The sequence below is a fragment of the Cyprinodon variegatus genome, unplaced genomic scaffold (assembly GCF_000732505.1).
Source record: "Cyprinodon variegatus isolate N-32 unplaced genomic scaffold, C_variegatus-1.0 Scaffold545, whole genome shotgun sequence".
Lineage (NCBI taxonomy): Eukaryota > Metazoa > Chordata > Actinopteri > Cyprinodontiformes > Cyprinodontidae > Cyprinodon > Cyprinodon variegatus.
The window spans coordinates 284,012-310,054 of record NW_015150998.1 but is presented as its reverse complement, the minus strand read 5'-3'; the positions used below and the strand labels follow the sequence as shown (position 1 = coordinate 310,054).

The 26,043-nt window shown below is 35.9% G+C and overlaps 2 protein-coding genes across 2 annotated transcripts in view; both read right to left on the bottom strand.

The window, feature by feature from the left end:
• The window catches only part of LOC107095436 (guanine nucleotide-binding protein G(olf) subunit alpha), an 85,958-nt gene extending 64,906 nt beyond the window's left edge, over positions 1 to 21,052 (bottom strand). Inside the window, exon 1 of the mRNA XM_015391539.1 lies at positions 20,272 to 21,052. Within this exon, the coding sequence (XP_015247025.1) occupies positions 20,272 to 20,743 (472 nt within the window). The 5' untranslated portion in view covers positions 20,744 to 21,052. The remainder of the gene's footprint in view (positions 1 to 20,271) is intronic.
• Positions 21,053 to 23,388: 2,336 nt separating this feature from the next.
• Positions 23,389 to 25,909, bottom strand: LOC107095426 (transmembrane protein 14C-like). The gene is made up of 4 exons (XM_015391518.1): positions 25,685 to 25,909; positions 24,467 to 24,568; positions 24,293 to 24,380; positions 23,389 to 24,215 (listed from the first exon to the last, which is right to left on the bottom strand). Exons 1-4 carry the CDS (start codon positions 25,752 to 25,754, stop codon positions 24,155 to 24,157), a joined length of 321 nt encoding a protein of 106 aa, XP_015247004.1. The 5' UTR covers positions 25,755 to 25,909; the 3' UTR covers positions 23,389 to 24,154.
• Between the last annotated feature and the right edge of the window lie 134 nt (positions 25,910 to 26,043).

Sequence of the window (26,043 nt, the reverse complement as noted above, 5' to 3'; positions counted from 1 at the left end):
CACAAAGCAGCAATCAACCCTACAAATCAACAAAATACAAAGTCCAACAAGCATAACAAGAGAAGATGTTAATAAAGGCAACAAGACACAAAACAGCCTCATAAATCTGCTCTGTATAAGACTACAAACCCAGAGCCAGTTAACACACCTGCCTGGTGCACAGTGGGCCCCGCCTTAGCAAATACAAAGAGATCATCAAGATAAATAATACTCAGGGCAGCACTTTTATACACTTTCCTCAAAAAATATTTACCTGCCCCTGACAACCAAATACATCAACACAAATATTTGTCTAATTTGTCTCTACTCATACAATATAGACATCATTTACAGCACCCTCCACAATTATTACCTCTGTGTAAAAGGTCTGCAATAAGCCCAACAGCAAAATTCATCACCTATTAACTGCAGCAGTACAATCTTGCATTTAAAATGTTAGAAAAACTCAGCTTTTAACTGAGATACATTTATACAAAGAGGGACTGTGCTTTATGAGGAATATACAGAATTTAGGGAAAAGATTATTTCCTTTCATACATTTCCATTGTAGGTCATACTTAAACGTAAATTGTAATACCAAACAGAGGAAGGAAGGAAGGAAGGAAGGAAGGAAGGAAGGAAGGAAGGAAGGAAGGAAGGAAGGATAAAAAAAATGGTCTTTCCTACTGATGATATAGCCCAATCAACCAAGCAAGCAAGGAAGGAAGGAAGCAAGGAAGGAAGGAAGCAAGGAAGGGCACAAAGAAGGAAGAAAGGATAAAATGATGCAAGGAAATAACATATTAGATGGAGGTAAGAAAATAATTGAGGACATAAACAATAGGTAAGAGAGAAAGAATACAAAAGTAGAGTGATTGAAGGAAGGACACATTTTTCTCTATACTTATCCAGACTTTGGCAACACTGAAATCCATCTCAACCTTTTCTAGACTTTAGAGAAATGTCTAACACAAGAAACGATCACTAGACTCTGTGCAACCTATAGTGATTGGTACAGAGGACTATGTTTTCACATATGCTGTTGCCTTGTGTGCATCCTAACCCCAAATCACTATATAGAGGGTCACCAAATAGTAGACTTTATAGTGTACTCAGTTAACTAACCATTCGAATAGATGATCACTACTTTTTGCTCTGTGGTGCTCATGTGACTGGCTCCTTCCACGTTGCCTGTGCCATCTTGTGACCATTGATGTACACTAGTTTTTGTGTTGCACTGTGGAAAATGTGAGTGCAGTACTTTTTTTACTAGACATCGGGACACCCCTCCGAATGGCGTAGCTCCTATATAGTACTCTTTATACAGTAGCTAATGTTAGAGTGTACTAGGTGTGGGCACTTATCATATTGCCTATCAATATAGTAATACATTTATCGGAGTGATAACAATTTTGATAAATAATATTATAATTAGTGATGAAACAAAAGCTGTGAATTTTATTTTTAATATTTTACTTCTTTCATTGGGGCATTGGCAAATCTTAAGAATATGATTAAATGCGGTAACTGCTTTTAAGGCCATATCACCGGGCCCTAAAGTAAACCAATTGTTGTATTGTTGATCAGTTTTGGCAGTGTAAGTACAGCTGCTACTGCACTTATTGCCATGGTGTATATTAACATAATAGCCTTGTTTGTTTGTCTTTCCCATTTTGAGGAGTTTTATACCTGATGGGCAGTTCTTACTTATGCACAGACAAGTTAGACATAGAAGCGAAGTGAAAATCTAGAAATGTTTGACATGAATCATTTACATAAAAATGATCATTTGTCCAAATGGTCTCAAATTAAAGGTTGGGAGTTTTCTAAATCATTTTCACTATGACATGCTACAAAAAAGCATGTTGTAGTAACTGCATAGGATAAGTTAGCTTTTAATAGTAATTGTTAAAAAGGATACACACACATCTTTGCTTTGAACTGTTTAGTGTAGCCAGCTAAGAAATATTTACTTCAGTTTCAGGGCAAAAACTGAATTCAGCAGCCCCCCTTGTAGTGAAAGTCCCGGTCTAGTCAAAGGCAACATGAAAACTGCACTGTGTGAGTCACATTCAGCTCACTGTGGTTTCCTTTGACACCAGATGTGGTGTGCTTTGTTCATTAGCCATCACTTCACTCTACAATGAGAGAAGCTTCACAGACCTGGTGACGTTCTGTTATTTCATTAAAAGGGGAACTTGATAAAACATACCTGTGTCACAGAAAAGAACACTTATTTCCTGTTGCATTAAAGTACTATAAAATATGCTGCTTGGATGCATTCAAATCTGCATTGCTAAATATATCAAAAGAAAAGTATTTTTTAGCAATGTAAACAGGCTGCTGTTGTAATTATATCTACTATGGAAAATAATGCCAGCTCTGCTGTTTTGAATCATGCAAGTGAACCATAAAACTCTCATTCTCATTTAGTAATTTGATCACAAAAACACTTTTAGAGCTCTGCAACTCTGATAGAAAAAAAAGATAATGTTTCCTCACCATTAAAAAAAGCAAGGTCAAAAAAACTTACTGATCCACACTTCCATCTAGTGGTCACAGATAGTATTGCATATTTAATGGCGTCAATTTAAATACTGAATAAGTTATTGCCCACTGAAAGAAACATGCCTATATTTAGCTGGTTTTGGCTTTCTGCTCTCTACAAAAAAAAAGAGACAAAACTTTTTTTTATTATCATCATTGTATTTTGATCTCTATCTTGATCAAAACAGCTTAATTGGTGCATTAAATCCAAATTTGTCTATTTTCATGTTTATGTTTCAAGTTTATTTAAATGCATCCAGCTGAGATATCAACCTGACATTATTTCCAAAACAGTCAGATTTCTGTAAAAGACTTCAATAATTTAAAAGAAATTCACTAAAAGTATTTGGTTGAGACTATTTAAGAACAAAAGTATATGTTAAATGAAGAAAATCTATTTAACAAACAATGAATCCAGCCACTAATATGTGTGAAAACAAAAAGAAACAGTTTTCAGCATTAATCAAAATTGTATTAATTAACTTTAATATGATTATTTCTGCTTAACTCTTGACTTGCTGGTCTGTTGATTTTGTTGGCATAATCACCATAAAATATCAAAAAGACATGAAGCTGTGCATCCAAAGAAGGTTTATAGTGGTACACTAGCAGAACAGGCATAAATGTGGTTGGTGGCAAGAAGCCTGAGCAGTGCCTAAGCAGAACAAATGGATTTACAGATGGGGAACATTAATTCACTATACAGAAAAGGGCCTACAAAATTTTAAAAAATTTTTGTAATGTTTTAGGCTCTAGTGGCCTTTATTTTACTATTTTTGAAAGTAGGCAGACAATAAATTGCCTTAGAAGGAGGGCAAAAACATGCAGCAAAGGTCAAAAGCCCAGGACTCGAACCAGGAGCTTGAAGCCAGACTAAAACTATGGGGTTACACACTAACACACTTAACACCTGCCCCACCGCTACACCTGGGCCTGTAAAAACATTTAATCTTGAAGCAGCAATAAGTTCTAAACGCACTACCTTACAAACCACAATGAAACAGTCACCCATTCTTTCTATATCTGCTTCTTCCTCAACAGGTTGGAGAGGTGTAGAGCCTGTACCCTGGGGTCACTTATCTATGAAAAACCATGCTGTCACCCCGAAGGGCTATTGAAGCTAGATAATCCTAAATGCATGTTCTGGTGGTGTGGGAGGAACCACAGTGAAAATGTAGAGAAGGTCCTGCCAGGGATACGAATGCAGCACCTTCCTGCTACGAGGCAACAGTGCAAACATTTACAGCACTGTGCAGCCCATGACGACGGACAGAAAATTAGTGAATCATACAATAATGAAAAACAAGATTACGGATGCTAAAAAAGGTCACTCATGTTCAGGATTTGATTGCTTACAGCCATAAAACGGGTTCAAACTCAATTACCCAGGTTCCTTCAATTATCTTCTGCTTATCTGAGGTCGAGTCCCAGAAATAAACACTCTCCTGAGCCAAATCCGTCCATATGGGAGATTCCAAGTTGTTCCCAGGCCAAAAGGCTGCATGTCTGCAACCAGTTTCTCCAGCCATCTGCATACACCTGAGAACACTAACACATCCCGACTAAGAACAGAGGTTCCTAACCCTGGTTTTTGAAACTTACTGTAGCCCTGCTCCAGTAAACTCTGCAGATCCTGTTCATGCTCCATTCAAGAGCCTTTTGGTTCCACTTTTCCTCCATCAAACCAGACCATAACAGGGCACCTCAATACTTCACACAAAATCCCTACCCCTCTTTCAATCCATTCTAGAGTCACTCATAGATAAGTCATTTGATTTCTGAGTGCCGCTCCTTGAGACTTAACCTTGATCCGGTGAGTAATTTCTCTTTTTATAAATGAGAACTATAAAAAAGATCATCTGTTATTCCTACTGCTTAACACTCCATATTTTTCCAGGGAATATGACCCTATGGCTTGAATCCATTGACTAAAAGAGCTAACTATATCTTCCTATAGATATAAATAATTGCATTTGCAAAAAAGGTAGAGATTCTGATAAAAGCGACTTCAACCGGGTATTTGGTTATAACTAAATAACAAACTGCAATAAAAGGCAGAGTATTTTACAAGTTTATAACTCCAACATGTCGCTACTCATATTTCGTCTGCTTCTCGTAAAAAGTCTTGCTCAATTCACCCAGACTGAGTGACTTTCTGTAAATTGTTCCAACAGTGCGGCTCAGCATAAAGCAATTAGCTCACCCCAAAGCACAAGATAAGCTATGTTGCTGACCAAAACCACAAAAAAAAAATCATGATGTGCCATCACTTTTCCCATGTTTTATTATTTACTGTTAATGTGCTTAAAAATGAATTATAATTAGAAAAAAACTCTGCAGTTTGTTGCATAATGTGGCTTATTCCTGATGTTTCATAAACTTAACAGTAATTTGCTGGAAACTATGCTTAAATGAATGTGAAAAGTAATTAATGCTTTCATTGAGATATTAATAAGATGCATGTGAAATACACCTTAGAATATAAACATTAAAAAGTATTTAATTATGGTTCTGTTCTTCCTTATTTATTACAAAATAATGCCTAATGGAGCTGCAACTAACGATTATTTTGCAAATCGATTAAACTGTCGGTTATTAATGATTATATTTATGATGGGATAGCAAAAGGTTCCTTAAATAAGACTTTTTAAACCAGGTGAAAAACTTTTCTGGATAGAGCATATTGATGGAAGAAAACGTTTATTTTTTATCTTAAAAGCAAAATTCGTACTTTTACAATTTTTCTACAATTACTGGTCTAATTGGGTTGCTCTATCAGCTAAAGGCATGTTTTACAGTCTCTATACTCCAGTTATGATTATTCAATCACTAAATTAGTTGATGATTATTTCAATGATCGATTAATCACAATCAATTCCATTAATTGTTTCACCCCCACGGCCTAGGTTTTCTTAATTTATCTCTGCAAGTTTATATCTTCATGCTATCAAAAAATTCATGTTTTCAATTTATTTTTGTCTGTTTTGGCCTATTTGAATAATGCAGATCGTGCAAGAGCGTGCAATTGCAAGAGCTGAACAAAGAAAAATATTTGAAATCTAAAGGCAATTCAATAAAGTGAGCAAAAGGTATAGGTAAAAATGTAAGGTAAAAATATAAACATCTTAGGACATTTTTTTCTGTTAAAAAAAAATCTAATTTAATTTAAAAGCTGCTATGTAAATCAACAACTAACAAATCAAAAACTAGGATTTATTTATCAACATACCTGCATGAAGAACAATAACTGCTTATCACTATTTAGAATTGGAAAACTATATTTTCAATTGTTATGAGGAGATTGCAAAAGCCTGGTATGGTAATAAACACATTTAAAACACTGCAACCAAAAGACTCTACTCAACATATTCGCTTCTATAAACTCATTTTATTTCCCAGACTATGACTGAAGCATGCATTGTATAAACGAGGCACCAGTCCAAACCATACCGAGCTAAATTTAGCATTGTTTAATTTTTTTTTTCTTTCCTGGAAGCACTCCCGTCAGGAACAGAGGCACTTAAAAAAGAAAAAAAAAAAAAACATAAATTATATATTAAGCAAACTCGAAGAACAGGGCTGGTCCGATGTCCTTCAGACGTGGCGCGGTTCCCTCCAATTGAGCTGATAGGACAATTCACTTTGTACTCCCTGTTATCAGCATCATAAATATGACAATAACTCATGTTCCAGTACCTCCTGCCAGCGGTGACAGTAACTGGGAACTTGCTGAGTAGCAAAGTTCAGCTGTGCTCAATGATAAACCTCATTTAGACTGAAGCAAAGTTCACTTGGCTCTGAAGGCCTGTACCTCTGTACAAAATGTGGTTTCCCACAACAAGCAAATAAGACACAACTATAAGACAGATACTCTCTGCTTTGCCCGCTGTGTCTTTCTACTCATTCAAGTCTAATAAGCAGTCATTGTGAAAGCGCAATGATGGTGATTAAGGGGATTTGTGAAACAAAAGAGTTAAGGACATCTAGGAAAGCTGCAACAGATATTATCTACCAAAACTGAAAACAATCAAAAACACCAGACTACAGAGTCACATCCTCTCCAAAAATAGACAGGAACAATCATTTCAGTTTCCAGTGCAGGTAGAGTCCACAATGTTAAAGTGAACATAATATATATATAAAAAAAAAAAAGAAATCACTTTAAATTGTTTCCATATTAGGTCGATTAAGATTACAATAAAAAAAATCTGTTTTCAAAATGGTTAAAAAGTGAGATTAAAATATTCAGAGTTAAGATATTCATGTCTGAAGTTTCCAATGCCTTTGACCTATTTGGGAGATCAAATAAAGAGTTGATGGCTTTTTAGGCCTCCAATAAGTTAGTTAACAACACTTAAGGTAAACAGAGGCACACCTGTCAATGTACTGTATTTTGAAGCAACACCTCAAACACACTCTGATCTTGTGTGACATCATAGAAATATAAAAAAATATATATATCAGACATGATATCAGGAGAACCGTGAACTTTGATTCAGCCGTCGGCACAAGTCCCAGAAGCCTGAAGGTGCCACGTTCATCTGTTTAAACAGCAATAAAAGTATCAACAGCATGGTATGTCCTGCCATTAAGCTATTCAGGTGGGAGACAGAGTCTTTTATGGACATAAACCAAAGAGCAAAAGCCAAAACAAAATAAGACACTTGTAAAGATGCTGGGTAAAGCTGGTAAATGAGTGCCACAATCCACAGATGAAAGAGTCCCCTTGTTACATTGGCTGAGGTAAAGTACGGTGCTGGCAGCATCTTGCTGAGGGAGTGTTTTGGGGCCGTCTTTGCCGCAGGAGAGCTTGTTTTTGTTGTCTTAACTTAATAGATGACATGAAGAGGAAAGAGTAATATCAAAGCAAAGCAATCAGAAGACATCAGCAGAGAAGTTGAGTTACTCTGACAATGGCATCTTTTAGTCAGAAAGAACATAGTTGTTTTGAAGCAACAGTCACAAATTACGGATTTCAGTCCTGCAGAAAAAAGTTTGGGCAGAGCTGCAAATGTGTGTGTTAGAAATTGGCCTACAAACATGACTGAGTTACACTAGTTCTGACAAGAGGAAGGGGCCAATGATCCAGCTAATCAACGTTGAGGGATACCTTAATATCAAGTCATACAACTTGAAAACGTAAATCTACCAAACACTTAGAAAACTTAAAAACAAGATCTCTCAATATGCAGTAAGCAACCAGAAATAATTTTATAATCCTCACTAACCCACAGAAGGAAAGGTTTTAATGAAGTTATCAAACAGTTTTAATTTTACTGACTCTATAGCACAGTCTCAGCTTCCTTTAATCAACAACTCAGTTAGACTTTGAATTCGAAAGGCTTCTTAACTCCTCCAACTTTTCCAGTAAGATTATAAAACCAAAGCATCCTATTGAGCTGTTATATAAACTGTTATAAACTTAAGCAGATCATTATTTCAGCTTTGTAAATCATTGACTGCTAGTTTGACTTTTAACTTGTGGAAAGTAGTTGAAACATTCATCCAATCTGCATTTTCCAAGCTCCAAGAGATGAAGGTTTTGATCGACGGGCTAAAATATCAGTTCATTATTTTAAAATCGCAGATGCGTCAATGAAAACCTCCGATGTTCTTGTTTAAAAGACTTGTCTCTAGAAGAAGTTGATGAAAAAAAAAGACTTAAATTTTAACCAAGGCAGTAAGTCAGTGTAGTATTCCTCAGTGTGTTCTCAACAGTAGGAGTTTCTTATTTATATATATATATATATATATATATATATATATATATATATATATATAAAAATGTTAATATCTCGTCTTTTTCCAGTTTTGCCATTCTCACATACTGCATAAATGGAGGTAAACCTTTAACAAAAATGATTAACACTATCCAGTTCTGCTCTCCTCAAGACATGATTTATAGTAACTTTGGCTCTAAGAAGTGTACTGTGTTAGATCTTTTTTTAAAAGTCACAAATCAATTATTTTTTTGCAAATAAATTGACTCTTTTGCTTTCTGAAGATATAATTTCTTCCTCAACAGTCCCTTCCAATAATTAGCCGATACCAATTATTTTGACCGATTACATTTGATCAGTCAAGCTGATTTTTTGGAGGCCATTTCTTGAAGCCAAAGTAGCTTCTTTTTTTTACCTCAGTTTGCATGATAAAGATATCACAATGATTTTTTTTTTAAAACACAAGACTGCATTAAAAAAAGGGGAAATTTACCAATAAATTAAAACAAAGCAATAACAATGGATAGCAAAGGGAGAGAAAAGCATTGAATACACTTCATATGAACCAAAGGCATTGCCATAAAATGGACTGATTCATCATTTTATCTCTACCAACAGTAAGTGATTTTTTTGTATTTATTTTTGTCTATATTTCTCTTTATTCTCCCCTCCTATGATTTTACTGCACAAAGAAGGGCACACTTCTGTTTATCAGCTTACCTTCATCACATAAAATAATGTCAGTTTAATCCTCTCAAATGTTGTTTGAGATGATTTAAGCTTTGTGACACAGTGCATTATCCTCGTTAGAATTAGACTTCGCTGTGGACATAAAGAGGTTGATGTGATACGCATCAATACGCATCAGTGGTGGAGTTTAAATGATAGTTAATTGGTGCTACAGGATGAAAATTGTTCAAGAATGCATGCAAAATTATGACACCTCCACCACTGATTTGACCTGATGAAAGCAAGATTTATCCATGCTTTTTATCTTAATGAAGAAGAGGGGATGTTTTCCAGTCCCATAAAGTCCAAATTTGGTGAGCATCATTGAGTAATAGTTGGTCTTTCCTGACAGCAGTGGCATCTAATGCAAACAACTGTCACCTTCAGTCATTTCCAATCACTCGGCCCATTCTCTGAACCGCAACTACTAAATAGGGTTCCTTCACAAGATAATAAACTCATAAAGGTAATGCATAAATTAGAAAAGTTAAATTGATGTGATTTTGTAAAAACATTAATTTCTTTATTAAAGTTGTCTTAATGTTTTATTTTGTCAAATTAAATGGAGGATAGTGTAAGTTTTCTTCGTTTAGCAACAAAAAAACCACTTCATCACGGTTGGAAGAGAGCGATCAGGTCCATAAAAAAGGCCTTATTAACGCTGCACCCTGACAGCTATATCTGTGATGTATCTAATCAGTCTAATCAGAATGACGCCTTACTTTGTTTTGTACTATTAGATTCTTTTCTTCTGCGTGCAAAAACATGACACACCCAAAGCTATGCTTTAAAACTGAACAAATTCAACACATTTTAGTTTAACAGTCAAAACCATATGTAGGTGTTGAATCTGAATCACTTTGATCATGGATTGTATCCAAATATTTAAGCAACATATTGTGTAGTGGAAAATATTAACTATTTTAGCTACCTCTTAACTGAGCAGAACTTCAGAAAAATCAAATGTTTTCCCAATAACAGTGATAAAGTACTAAATACCTACAGCACAAAGTGAGATAAAGTAACCCTGATTGGTGAACGTAAGTCGCCTTGAAATGTAAGACCATTTGAAAGGTGTCTACTTTCAGAGGAACACAAACCACCTCAGTTCTCTGCTGTGCAACAGGAGTCTCTTTGGAGACCTGCGGGGCAAAAAATTCCCAAAGGCCTCCTAGAGAAAAACCAGAAGTAGTTCGTGTTGAAGGTGCCGCGTGCACCAAAATAAGCGTGACACAATAGAGGTGGAAAGGGAGAGCTGCCAAAACTACCACGGCACGCTGACAGGCCAGTAGCTGCAGCTTGCAGCAGCTTACAGCAGCAGCAGCTCCTAAAAGAATGCATGACAGTTCCCTGAGTGATTTCTGTAAGATAAACCATTCCTTCCTGTGTATAATTAGCAACACTTGTTTACTCAGGAAATTACACTGGTGGCCATTTAGTGCATAGAGAAAAGATGCCCCGTCCCTCTTTGAAAACAGCATCAGCTGTGGCAAAACATGGATGACATCTGATTATGCTGTTTCAAAATATTAACTGGAAAGTTTTTACAATTTTGAAAAGTGATGGTCTGCAAAAAAATACAAATTTCTTCAAAAGCAGTAATACTGTAGGAAAATATCAAAACATCTATATCTAAACCCTAATAAACCATTAGACAATGACCAAAATGACTGAATGTTATTGATTAATATAAACTGTAAGGGGGTTGAAACATCTACTACAATATATTGATATAATTTCAGTAGTTTAATTAAATGACCCATAAAGAAAAGCCCCTGTTTTGTGTGTTTTTTTTTTTAAAGGGCATACTAATTTTCTAAAATAAAAAAATAATTAAATTGAAGATTTAGTGGAGGATTTTCTTTTTCTAGTTGGATCATCGAACTAAGTAGTCCTCCTAATTGTCAATCATTCTGGTGATATGTTTATGTAATGTGCTCATCCCTATTTTCAGTTACCAGTGGTGAGTCTGACATAGTGGAAAAATTACAAATCTTCTTTTGGAAAGTAAGCTTGTATGAGCAGCAACTTTTAAACAGAGCGTGCACGAGGAGAAATGGGCTCATGCAGGCACCTGTTTACCAGCGTTTTCCTCTTGGCAGCGGGTGCAGAGTTGTGCATCTGCATTTTTATTTTTTTTTAGGGCGGGGGGTCTTTTCAAAACTTCTCGAAAATCTTCCATTATACCATTAAGTAGGAAAATTATAGGAGAATAGAATTAAATATTTCAATATTAGGCAGACGAATACCAATTCGCTCTACCTCTAAAAATCTGCATAAATCAATATTGCATATGATTTAAAGAAATGTTAATAGAAGACACGGAAAAAGGCAAAACTTACATTATCTGTGAAAAGTTAATAATATTTATGGAGTTTCAAATGAACCCTTTTTTGTTAATTTTTTTTGTCATTATCCTCCACTCACTGTGAGAACAGGCAGTTTTTTAACTGATTTAAAATGTATTTTAAAGCCTCATCTTTATACTTTATTTTTTAACTCCAGTTTAGCAGAAGTACCAGGCTGGTATTATCAATAGTTTTATTTTCTGAACATTTATTGTTTTATTGAACTTATTGTATACATTTTATTACGGATGTTTAATTTTATTGCTTATTTTATGTTTTTATATCCTTTATCTTATGGACATGTACAGCATTTTGGGTGCGTAAAGTGCTCTATTTATAAAGATTGAATGGTTTACTGTCAACTTCAAGTTTTTCATTCTACATCTACATGCGAGGAATTTGTAAATCCATTCAAGATGCATTCCAAGTTATTTTGGGCCCCCCAGGCCAACGGGGAACTGTACAAGCTCCTACTGCATATTATTGTGATTCTTTAAATCTGTTCCGCAAACTGAATACACCAAATTGTTACCTTTTTATGTGATAAATGGCGCTACTTTAGTTTCCATATTTATTATGGCTGAAAATATTTCCAAAAAGATGTTTATCTTTTGAACAACAATGTGTAGATCCTTTCTTTCAGCCAGCTGACTGGCAGGGTGCAGTATCAGAAGGTGACTTTGCCAGATCACTAGATCCTTAGTTTATTTAAAACTCTAGCCCCACAGGGCCACATATCACATATTATTAAAAGTGTAAAAATGGTATGACATCATATTAAAAATACACAATACACTTCCAATCTTTGGTATACATTTATACAGGTATCTGGCCAAAGTCTACTAATTTAACAGAAATCAGAGGAGATAACTAACCTTTGCCTTCCCGACACTGACACTCCAACCATTTATTACAAGTTGTATTGAATTATTACTTCAAACTTAGATAACTTAGGAACTTAGGAATCCAAATTTAGGAATTTATTTCTGGCCTGAGGTTGAAGGCATGTTTCTGAAGTAAATTTCAACTTAAAAAAAAAAAAAGAGAGAGAGCTGCTTCTCAAACCTTGCCCCCTTTAAAAAATAAATGAACAACGTCAGAAGCTAGAAACTTTGTGCTCAATATTGAAGTAATGTTGCAATGCTAATAAGGTAATTAAGGTATTTCAAACTGTTATCCATTCTTTCTGCAAATAAGCCTTTTTTTAAATTTAATTGTAATATTTGGAAGTCTGTGCAATATAAAAGCAAATGTGATTCTTATAACTCAGTTTAACATAAGTTTATATTTAAACAGAGCATACAAAATAATGTATATCACGTATGTACCCTTTCTGTGTGTGTGTTAAGTCCATAAAGAACATTGTGTGCTACAGTGTTTGATGTGGTTCACACTGCACCATAACAGTGACTCCTATCTGTTGTTAGATGAGTTTATTTATAGTAAAAGGGACAAAGCGGGTTAAATGTTTGAGTAAAATCAATACTTGAACACGTGCTCCCGTATTTTTCAGTTTCTTTTCCTCCCTCCTGTTTTCCCAGAAAAGTTGTCCCACCCTTATACTACTATACTGGTTTTAAGATAAACATGGCCTACAGCTAAGAGGTATGTTACCACACTGAAAAAAAAAAAAAAAAAAAAACTTTAAGAGTTTAGTTTAGATATTTTTTTCTCATCTTTTTCTTCCTCCTGTTTTACAACAAAGCTAAATAATTTATGATAAAGATATAAAACATTGCACTTTTAAAGTTAGCATTAGTTAAGGTGACCAGATTTTGGCAAACCAATCTGGAGACATTTCTAGCTCGTAGATGAAAATAAATACGTGTCTTGAACATTAAAATAAGAAAAGGGGACAGTGATGCTTTAATCTATTTTTACATATTTATTAATTACTAACCAACAAAAATCAAGTGCAAAAAAAAAAACAACCACATAACTTATAACTCTACTTAAAATAACTAACTACCAAAACATGACCAACAGCTAAGAGGTATGTTACAGAGAAGTGAATTTGGTCTATTTCTTTCCCACCACACTGATTAAAAAAAAAAAAAAAAAAACTTTAAGAGTTTAGCCATTAAAATGGACCTTACATGGTGTATTTATTTTATTTGGGTCAACTGTGATTAATGCTTTGGACATAAAACCATACTGATTCAGACAGATCTCAATTAATTGTTTTCAATTCTAACTTCAAGATATTTTTTTCTCATCTTTTTCTTCCTCCTGTTTTACAACAAAAGCTAAATAATTTATGATAAAGATATAAAACATTGCAGTCTTAAAGTTAGCATTAGTTAAGGTGACCAGATTTTGGCAAACCAATCTGGAGACATTTCTAGCTCATAGATGAAAATAAATACGTGTCTTGAACATTAAAATAAGAAAAGGGGACAGTGATGCTTTCATCTATTTTTACATATTTATTAATTACTAACCAACAAAAATCAAGTGCAAAAAAAAAAACAAAAAAAAACAGCCACACAACTTATAACTCTACTTAAAATAACTGACTAATGATATAAACTAAAGGTCATCGATCATTTCTGAAAACATCTTTAGGCAAACCCTTATTGAGCTGTGGAGAACCACAGTACTAGATTAGTGCCTCATAAGGAGTTTTCAATAATTCTGTTTAATTTTATCTGAGTCTATTTCCTCATGCCAGCTGCAGCCAATGGTCTGTCTTACTTTTGTTGATTAGTCTGGTTTATGTTACATTTACGGTCCTCAACATTAGTAAAACAAATTAGATCAAAGCCCCTTTTTTTTTACCTGGACACGAACCAAACATTTATGACAATGATCACCCCAATTCAAATCAAAGGAACCGATTAATAAACTCACCAAACACAGGGCAGCTGCAACCAGTTCTGATAACGAACTTCCTCATCTTTTTTAAAAGTGCTGCGTTCTGCTCCTCATCTATACATTAACAGCTGCCAATCAGCTTACGTGCTCTTTCTACTGTAATAACAGTCTACACGCAAAATTTCCACCCGCATAAATAAAACGGCAAAATCTGGGATATTTCTGGGGACAGCTTTAGCCAGGGACAGGTGGTCCAAAACAGGGACTGTCCCTGGAAATCAGGGACGTCTGGTACTGTTGCTAAACCAGTATAAATTGGGAGCAAAATTCAAAAATCTGTTCAAACAAGATGGAATGCTAGCGGTTCCCTTGGCAACATATAAGATGTAGTATCATTATTATCTGATTTTTACGGCTCTGACATTAGCTGTGTGCGAACTTCAGCCCTAACCCCTAAATCACTATATAGAGCAGGGACTATGTAGTGGACTTTACAGTGCACTCAGTTTTTGGACCGTTTGGACAAATGATCACTATTTTTCTTCCCCGTTGGTTACGTGACTCCGCCTCCCTGCACTAGGACATTGGCCGTGTCCGAATGCATGTCCTAATCACTATATAGGGCACTATATAGTATGCCATTTTAAATGAGTGTCCGAGCGTCTAGTGGATGAAAAAGTAATGGGCTCAAAATTACCCACGATGCACCTTCAAAAGTAGTGCTCATCCATGGTTACTAGACAAGCAGATATATCCCAGAATGCTTTGCGTGGAGAGCTCTCCTTGCAAAGCATTATGGGATTTGCTGTCACAGCGTCCCGCTGTCGCTACCCGATAGGGATGACAAGTAAGAAAGACGGCGCAGGCACCATGCAGGGAGCAGAGTCACATGACTGGGAGCAAAAAGTAGTGATCATGTGTCCAAATGGTCAGTTTACAGAGTTTACTATAAAGGCTGCTATATAGTCTCTGCTCTATATAGTGATTGAGGGGTTAGGGCGGATGTTCAGACACAGCCACTGTCACAACAAGGAGAGCTCTCCTCACAAAGCATTCCGGGATACATCCGCGCCTCGTGACCATTGATGATGACTACTTCTCAAGGTGCACTGTGGGAAATTATGAGCCCACTGTCTCTTCCCAATCTATCAGGGAAGCACTATCCGTTCTGTACATGCGCTATCAGCTCATTTGAGCATGCGCATCCACATAAACATTCGGGTCGTTTTTCGATTTTATATTGTTAAAAGCATGAAAATTACATTTTCCCTCCTCAAAGATAGTGAAGGCACTAAAATATAATGTGTTAAAGGTTAACAATGTATTTCCTGAGAAATTAAATGCCTTAAAATCCTTTCTGTTTTATCACTCATCTCTGCCCAATCTGCACCGGATCCTGCGCTACTTCCGGTGGCTAACTTTTTCGGCTTTGGATTTAAACATAAATCTAGTCTTTTATGTTTTCGTTTTGTTTTAATCTTATGCTATATAGTGGGTAATCTAAAGAAGGAAACAACTAAAATGCAGATAAACATGGTTTGATCACATTTTGCCGGACTGCCCTGAGCATGTCCCATGATGACGTCAGAGAAGCAGTTTAAGGGAGAAAATGTAAAAAGCATAGAAATTGTCTCACAGAAGTCTTAAAACATTTGTTAAAGATGTTTATTAGCAATATTTGGTGAGACAAGGATAGAAATAAGTCGTTTTAGTACCATAATTACATTATTTTAGGACACCTGGATGTATATCTGTTCACGCATCTGCAGAATTGATCGTGCTTCCGGATCGGGTAGTGACACCCACTACTTTTTTCATCAACAAAATGTTCGGACAAATGGCATAACTACTATATAGCATCTTTAGTGATTAGGGCGGACGTTGAGACACAATCCATTACTAAAAAAGACTGAAGAGGACAAGCCAGCAAGCAAGTGTAAAATTAGCATCAGTCACAAGCTAGTTTAAGCGGAAAGTAAACCTTTTTAAATAACTTCCACCAAGGTGGGGTATAAACTTAGCCTAGTAAACTAGCCCCACCCACCAGCAGCCAAAATAATTTTTGCCTGCGAGTGGTCTAGCCTTGATGAATGCCCCAGGCCCAAGAACTGGCGGGCCACACAATGCAGAGATGAGTTTAGAATTTTTGGATGCAAAGCGGGCGGGGTTTTGAGGGTGTGACGACGAAGCTGCACGACGCTGGAGAAAGCACAACAAGGAAGATGTTGAACAGTTCTCGTTGGACTCACGTTTAGAATCAGTTTTGGAAGGATAAGACGTGGGTTTTTTGTTGAAACTTGAGCAGGAAGAGGCTCTACGCTCATTCATTTTTAAGAAGGACGTATTCGCCGTTTTACCAACAGGCTGTTTACACTCCCCCACCAGCTTTCTGTCGCCCCTTCCTACGTCACAGTCAGTTGCGCTCATTGATCAGAGCGTTGGCCAATAGGCACAGACATGGTTTGAAAAACAACAGGTTGTTCTCATCAACAATCTTCTGATGTCTCATTCATCGGGGCAAGAATAAATTACATATTTAATCTGGTTTATCAGGCTAGTTTAAACTGCTTCCTTAACTATAACTGACAATATATATATCCTCATTAGCAGCAACTGATTCAAATTTAAGAGGATTAAGTGGCTCGAAATTCTGACATTACTAGCACCATCACCAAGCTAGTCCAAGACATAAACAATCTTTTTAAATCAGTTCTTACAAGGTAACATCTAAACTCTTTCATTACTAACAACAGCTGTGATGTGTCATTCTTTGACAAGATTTTAACTGATTTTAAAATCCAAAATTTAAAAACACTTTGTTAAATATTTTTGATTTAACTAATTTTATTAATTTCAAATTTTTAAACTGACTTTCAAATGCCACAATCCAGTTGCATCCAAACAACTCAGCCACTGTATATATAGACCTCAGGCCAATAGCAAATCCACCAGAGATGCCTCTGATGGTGCCTTTCCTTAAAGCCTCTTTTTGCTCAAAGTACTCTCTGTACTTTGGAATTCAATCCCTATCAAATAAAAGTCTGGGACCAATTTAAACTTTTTTAAAAACAAAATAACTCAGGCTGTGTGAAAAACAGTACTGTATTCAAATTTAATATATTCAACTGCTGTGTTTGAGTCCCTCCCCTTTGGATTGTAACTGCATATGTTAACATCACTACAAATTCTTTGAACACAACTTTATTTGTATGCGTATTGTTCATAGAAGCCCAAGTGCTCCAAATTAGCTAACATTATTAACACCATGATATCAGCATGGGACTGCTGTTTTATCCAGCTTGTCTCTGTCGTTGTGCATCTGTTCCTATAAAATAAGCAATAAAATAAAAATGTGACCTTGAAAACCTCATTAGCAATGTCTTCTTCAGAATAAAATGAGCATTAAGGCTTTCAGACTAGTTGAAGAAAGCGTTTTAATCAGTTTTAACAAGGCGGATGTAAACATTTTTTGTATTATCTTAAATTATTGCTCTATTTTGCGAACAATCCTAACCACAACTCTCACAAGCTTATCAGGCATATCATTACGACCAACAACCTAGCAATGTGTTGGTTTGCGCTTCTTCCTGTTCTGACCCCGGGAGGCATGGCACGCACGGGATGCCAGCAGCATTCGGCACCAGGATAATAGCTTTAATTCCAGTAAACTGGAAGCTATTGGACTGATTTTTCCTGCACATCCTAAAAATGCTTAATTGAAAATCTGAGGAATTAGGTAAAGTAAGTAACTCAAAGTGCTTGTGATGTTTCACAATCATTTCCTGAGCCATTTATTTTGGTTTGAGGAAGGGTGTAGTATCCTGTTGAAACAATGCAGCATTTTCTCATAGTGCATCCTAATGCCATGATAAACATCTAATATCTAACAGCAAGTGTAAGTCTCCTCTTCTATTGCTCTGTAGTCCAGTCTTATGCCAGTGTTATTATCATTTGTGTACAGGCCTCAGCATTGGTTCACTGACTGGTTTGTTTTCCATCAGAGGCAGCATTAACTTCATCAGCATCATGAGCTGCATCAGCTTTAAGGAACCTTGTGACTCTGTCAGTGGTGACAGAACTAAAGTGGTGGACTCATTTCATGTTTGATAGCAGTTGACCACTGCAACATCTGAATGTTCTTCCAACTTCTAAAATGTCGACTTTGGGGACAAAATGTCCCATTGCTGCTGAATGTATCCAAAACTCTAACAGGTAAATTAAAGAAAACATAATTAAGATTGTTTGGAGTGAACTTTCACCTCTTTCATATTTCTTAACTGTGCAATTTTGGTTGTTTCATATACAACATTTATTAGGTAAGAAATGGTGGAATGTTATCACGTATTCATTCATATTGGCCTGGCAGATGTTGTGAACTGCCTTTAACAAGTGAATTTTAAAGATATGTTCCAGGTTATACGATCTAGTTTGCAGAAAGGTGGTTACACAGCTTATTGAGTAATATTTCAGTAAATAACACTTGATTAAATAATATCTACCAAGAGAAAGCTGCTTAGAGTAATTTTTCCTTTAATCTGGGATTATAATCTCTCGTATTTCAAACGATTCAATGGCACTATATAGGATTGAAACCAAATAACTGGAAAAAGAGGGAAACAGATGTTAACATAAAATTTAATTAAACTACAAATAAGAACGCAGCATTTTATCTTTTTACTGCCATCCTTTATATGAAGGAAATATATAAAACAACAGATTGGGTAAATTTGAAATTTTCATCTAAATAAATTTTAGATGAAAATTGAAGATGAAATTGTCCAGAGAGCTGTTCCAAACGAAATTTATTTTTGTTTAGCACTTGTGTAAACAAAATGACAAATAAAATCTGTCTAAGTAAATGGTCGTGGTATGGTTAATTTAACAGCATAAAGTGGATGCTAAATGTAGAAACCAGCGAAGGGAATAAAATACCCGATATTGTACCTTGAACGAATCATAATGTTATGCCTTAGCAGTGTCATATTTGTTTAGAATAATTTTAAATATACAAGTCTTGCTGAATCTAGAGGGAAATAGATTAAGCAAAACGCTTTAAATAAAATGATATCCAGATATTTTAATTTCCTTACAAACTGATCTTGACTGCATTGCATTCAGGGGTGGAGCTAGATGGGAGGCCAGGGGTGGCCATGGCTACCCTTAGCCAATCATTGCCCACTCCTGTAGCCATCCATACCATTTTCCCCCCTCCAATACAGATGGTGTCAGCAGTAATACTCTCAGGTGGAATATTTAAAACATTTAAAACTTTCATATATTAACCATTACTTGACAACAAAAACACTGTGGTTAATTATGCACATTAAAATACTAACATTAAAGATGATAAGTAGATTTCTGTTTTATGGGGTAAAGAGAAAATGATGAGTCTCTGCAAGTCATTTAGGAGTCTTCAGTGAAATCATAAATAAATAACTATTTTAATAAAAACGTATTAAAAAATACATTTATGTAGATATTAGTACTTGTAAATATCAATTTTATTCAGAATGATTGTTGATAAAAGTAGGTAAATAAAGACAATGGAAAAGATGTTCATCCAAAACTCCACTTTACCTTTTATCTAGAAAGCAGGGATGTTTAAATCTATGTGTCTATTTGTTAGCAAAGGCTGTAGGAAAGTATAGTTTGTCTTTATTTAGAAAATATGGATGTTTTGCTTGTTAATTGTTGTTCTCGTTAACACCCCTCAGTGCACATTAGTTATTGCCTGGCCACCCTAATAAGCATTTCCTGGCTACGCCTCTGATTGCATTAGATGGACAGCACTGACCTAGATTTAAATTAAAGTCTCTTTAGATGACATTTGTGGAGAACTGTCAGACAAAACTAAATAATAATTTATTATTATCTCCAAACATTACTTTTGAAAAGCTATAAATTTAGATTAGTTTACAGACTAAAATTCAACCCCCAACATAAATGTTTTGTTTAGTTTTTTTTAGCCTTGTGCTGAAGTGTGTCTCTGATCTGAAGTGATGGCCATCAGATGTGGCAGCAGGCCTCGGCAGAGATGTGCTGTGACATAATTTCTGGACAAGCCAGTGCGTTTTTGTTGCTATTAATAAAACCCTTTTTTCAGTCCAACAACAACAGAGAGGGAAACAACCTACCGAGCAGCAGCAGCCGATGCGTCTGTTTATACTCCCTCTTGAGCTCCTTAAGCACCCTGTCAATATCTTTACTGACTTTCCTCGCCTCCTTCTCGGCCTCCCTCTCCTCCACCAGCAGTCTGTCCCAATGTTTCTGCTTCTGGCTGCTGTTTTTGAGCGGCAGCTGCAAGCGTCGGCTGCGCTCCTTCCCTGCGCCCTTGCCGCTGCTGCCTCCTCCGTTCTGAATAAGCACCCCGTCTGTCCCGGTGTCCCCGCGGCGGTGCTCCCTAGCTGGGTCCCCTGTGCGCACCGGGCCTCCGCCGCGTAGCGATGAAGTCTCCCCACATCCTGCGGCGTCCTCCTGGCGAGCTGCCCCGGCGCGGCTCGGCACGACGGCGGCGTCCGGAGGCTGGTCCGAGTCCGAGGTAGCGTTGGAAATAGAGCCGCTCAGGTCCCCGAAGAGCCGGGGACGCAAACTGTAGCACAGCCCCATGTTAAAACCAATATTAGTCTGTGAATGTGATTTTTCATAAATCAAAATATTAAAGAAAATCGCAGATGCGCCACCGAAACCCCCTCCCTTAACGAGCCATCGTCACATTCGAGCTCCAGCGACGCGATTTAAATCCGAATCCAAGGCGAAAATACGAATGAATTACGCTCAGACATTTGCTATATGTCATCTTGCATTTCCCCCCCTCCAGTCAGCCTTCGCTCGGTAGATAGTGGATCACCTGATCGTTGAGTGGACACTGCGGGTCCACCTTACCGTAAGTAACCAAAAGCGCAGCCTGGGAGAAACGCCGCGGCTGTCCACTGAGCGCAAATCCGCCTGCACAGTTCTTAGGTGCAATGCAAGAAGAAGGTGCGTCATGTTACTATAGTATGGCCATTTCAAGAATGCTGGCCACGATTTTCATTCCTCACATTTCATGCCCGCATGTCTGCAGAAGGAGGAGCTGCTCAGAGACAGAAGAATGTAAATATTTGTTGAAAAACGTGCGCTCCCAACAATGTTTATGCCATAAATCCCATATTTTCATGTTTATTTATATTCATTCTCTAAACTTCCCAGCTACTTTTCTAATTCCAGTTCATAGACTAATTTTCAGTCTATCAGTGATTTACAATTTTAAATAACCTCTCAACATAAGAGATATATCCCAGTGTTTACTTGCAAATACATCAATCAATTATCTTTTTAAGTATTATGGAGCTAGAGTTTAGTTGAAATCATCTAAACTTATTTTATTTATACTCATATCAAAATATAATGAACTTTTAATTTGACAGGAATTAACGAGTTTAGGGAATTAGGTCAAATACTTATTCTTATTATGTGGGGCAATGTACGCAATAAAATCAAGTAAATTGAAAGTAGATTGCTTTAGCAACCTTATATGGGTTAAAAAAAAAAAACTTAAACAAAATAAGACAGGAAAACAGGAGTCTCTAAACTTCCCTGCTCCTTTTCTAATTGCAGTTCATAGAATTCATTTAAGTCTACTAGTAACTTTAAAAAAAAACATATCAATTTACACTTTTAAAAGCTTTTAATCTCTCAACATAATTGATATATCCCAATGTTCACTTGCAGTTACATCAATCAATTATCTTTTATAGTATTATGGAGCTAGAGTTCAGTTGAAAACATCTAAACTTATATTATTTATACTCATCTCATATATCATGAACTTTTGGTTTGATACAAATTAACGAGTTTAGGGAATGAGGTCAATTAGGTATCATACCTATTCTTATTATGTGGGACAATGTACGCAATAAAATCAAGTAAATTGAAAGTAAATTGCTTTAGCAAACTTATGTGGGTTAGAAAACAAAACTTCAACAAAATAAGAGAAAACGTGCAGGCATCAAATTAAACCACTAGATGGAGAACATGTAAGGTAAATTATATAAAAAAAAATTCTAGTTGTTAGATTTATGGATGCTTTGGAGTAGGCAATATCTAATTACATATAACCCAGCTCAGTGAAAAAGAGTACTGATATGTAATTGAGATATTACAAATATAATAGACCAAATTATACAAAACTATGAGCTATATCAATATCAGTGTAATAATGTAGAAAGCGAATGCTCTACCTGGACTCAAAAAAGGTAGTTTTTCTTCCATGTAACAGAAAATTAAGCATCTTACCTGTTCTGTGGCAGCCAACTGAGTCCTGCAATGCTGATGATATAATCTTTTAAACCGACTTTATGATTACTACCAGATTGTTGAATATAAATAAACTTTAGCCTAATTGCTGAATATAACGGGATAAGGAAGACATTTTATTCTTAGGATGAGTGCCTAAATCTCAGAGTTTAAGGTAAGACGTATACAGACATACACGGAATTAATATAATTGTCATTTAACTTGATTTTAATCTAAGTTAGGTTACAGTTGGTGTTAAGAATAACAATCTTTAAATCTTAACAGGCTGGAGGAGGAGCATCATCTTAAACATTAGTTCCTCTTTACAAAAATTACAAATTGGATTTCTGGCTGTTTTAACACATGTATACACCGCCACCCAAAGCTCAGGTTTTTGCAGCTTCTAACAGTTTTTTTGTTGTTTGTTTTTTGCAGGACTACCATGTTTATGCAGATTGACATATGAAGTGCTTTCTTTGCATTTGAAGAGACCGTACCAAAACAAGGTACTTCTTAAAAGCACCTCAGATCTGGAGTATAAGGGGCTCCTGAGGAGCCACAGCATAGAACAAAACTGAAGGATTAAAATGTGAGAAGGAAGGATTTAAGAGCAGGATTTGTATTTGTAGCAGGATTTGTATTTTTTGCAAATCAAAATACTGTCCCCCTAGTAGTAGCAGTGGAAGTAGTTGTGAGAAAATAAACATACAATTTGCATTCACAATTACATTGTTAACTCTTATTTTAAAAGATTATTTGCTCAGCTCTAGTGGCCTTTATTTTGTTGTTCTTGAAAGTTTGCAGACAGGAAATAGGCTAAGAGAGGGGAGAGACATTTGGCAAAGGTCAGCAGGGCGGGGTCTTGAAACTTCAACACATCATTCTCTCGACCTCCATGCCAGAGAAGCACCTCACTATCAACTCTTTAAGTTGAAGCACACATAATACAATACAACAAAGTAAAGTAAGGATTTCTTTGGACATTTTCATGATGATGTTAGTTCTAAAGCTTATTTTTCAGGTGTTAATAAAAGAAGTCTTTATTCTCCAATGGAGGATCAGGATCAGAAGTGCTCATATTTGAACAAAGATAAGACAAGTACATCTATCTAGTTAAAGGTAAGGGACAGCTATCCTTTGAGGTGCTAAAAAACACAAACCTTCACTTCTAGGGTCCTTATTTTACTGTGTGTGATCCAATACAGTGTCCTGGGGTAGTTTAAAGCTATGCTTTTAATCTCCCAATCTGATGTAAACCACATAAAGAGATCAATGGCTACAGGAACATTAGACATTTCATTAATATATTATCATGCTTGGGGTGTCATTTATGGAATAAAACTTTTTATTGCATATATTTTAATACAAAAAATGTATTGGACAAAACATTTCTTCACTTTTTTGTCCAATAAAGGAGCAACCGCCGCAATGTTTTTCTATAGCTACCTTTTCTATATTAAGAAAAGTTCACGTTTCTTATAGAAAAACATTGTTTTGATCATTCTTACTGTGTTCATACATAAATCCTTAAATAGTTTTTTTTTAAATGCAGTTTGGTCCTTTCATGTTTATTCAAATAAAACAAAAACAGTGGGTGAGTAGACATTGCTTTTAATTTTTAAGCAAAGTTTGCATATATAGAAAAATATACTATTCCATACCATTTTTAGCCATACTGCAAAACAGAACAGACAACAAGCTGGGAATGTTTAACAATCCTTTTGCACAATTAAAAGGCAAATTCAAGATTTATGTGGTCCTGGCTTTAGCATTCCAACGATGATCTTTGTCAGCATGAGCACACTAAAAACAAAAAATAAATTAATGGCATTTTAAAAGAAAAAAAAATGTATCCCTCAGAGGAGGAAACATTACTGTACCTCAGTAAAGTCATTAAACCAGCTGGCATGAACTTCCAGGAGTTTAAAAATCTCAGTCCCATCACTACAGCCAAAGTTCCCGCGGTGCCTGCATGAACAGGAAAACATGATGGGCAGATGAAAGCTGCCCCCATCATAGTACTACCTTTAGTTGAACAAAGTGAGCAAACTCACCCAATGAAAGCCACACATTTCTGGGATTCTGAGATGTTAGATAAGCACCGCCGGCAGCCAACAGGCCGAACAGGAGACCAGCTACCAGAGAGGTGACGCTGCCTGTGGGGGCGATTGTCATACTTCTGTTAAACCTCTCCTTCAAACGAAACAATAGTCCAGAATGTTGTGCAAACTCTTAACAGTTTATATTTTGTCTAGCAGGACCTTGTTATATCCTTTTGGGTATTTTCCCTTTTTTGCTTTTAAACTATTGATATGTCAGAGGGTAACCAGTGTCAGAGTATTCATTTTAGTCACAACCACAAACAATGTATTTTGTTGGGGCTTGATTGACCAACATTACATGTAGTTGTGAAGAAGAAAAATACCATTTATAATTTTAAAATTCTTTGCAAATAAAAATCTTAAATTTTCACTTCGTTTTGAGCCCCCTTACTCAGCTTCTGATTTCAAAGTTTGAGGTGCTCTGTTAAAAATAGTCACAGGCAAACAGGTTCCTTGAATTTGTTTAATAAGAAAGAAAGATCCTTAAACTTGTGTTTTAAAATGAAGGCATTTCTTGAACCAATTTTAACTGAAGCAGGATATATTTATCAGAGTTATGTGTCTGAAATTTCATTGATTATTAAGAAAATTGCACCAAACTGCAACTGAGTCAAGTCGGTTGCTTATCTTTGGCCTGCACTAACCTAATAATAATTGCCTGGTTCTGCTGGAGGTTTCTTCCTGTTAAAAGGGAGTTTTTTCCTCTCCACTGTCGCTACAAGCATGCTTAGTGTGAGGGATTGCATCCGAGTCAATGAGTCGATCAACTGGTTTTCCTTAGATAGAAAACTCTGAATCAATTTGACTGTATGATCTGGTGAACTGTAAAGTAACTTGAGATGATGTGCTGTGAATTGGCGCTATAGAAATAAACTGAATTGAATAATTACTTCTTTTTTTTTATTTGTATCTGAACGCAGGGTAGAGATGAAAGCTAGCAATATACGATAAAAACATTTTGAAAATGGACTGATTATATCAAAATATTCTTATTTTGATGTCATATTTGTTTACCCATCTTTTCACTTAGTTTTGTTAAGGTTTTTAAATTTCAGGGAGTTGTGTTTAACTAGTTTAAAAGCAAATTATTTTTCCAGTATATTTCATACAACCAGCAAAACTTAATTTTAAAAGTCTGCGGTGTCTATTCTATATGATTAAAAAGCATACCTGCTTTAGCATAACCTATAATTCCACCTGCTGACACACACAGAGCATAGCAAAAACCAATCCAGTCCATGACGGAACAAATCCCGTTTTACGTCACTAAAGCCAAAAAGAGGAAATAGATATTTACAATACAAGCAACTTAATGCTATCCTTGGTTAAAAAATATGCTTCGTTAATGGAAGGCTAAGTAACTACGAAAACCCATTAAAATTGTTACCCGGAAGTTTATTGGTCCAATCACTTCCGCTGTAACGGAAGTAAACCTTTCACAATAAAAGTTCCAGCCAATCACACTCAACTTTAAAATCTTCTGAATTAAAATATAATGAAATTTAAAACCTTTCATAATTTTACTGGAA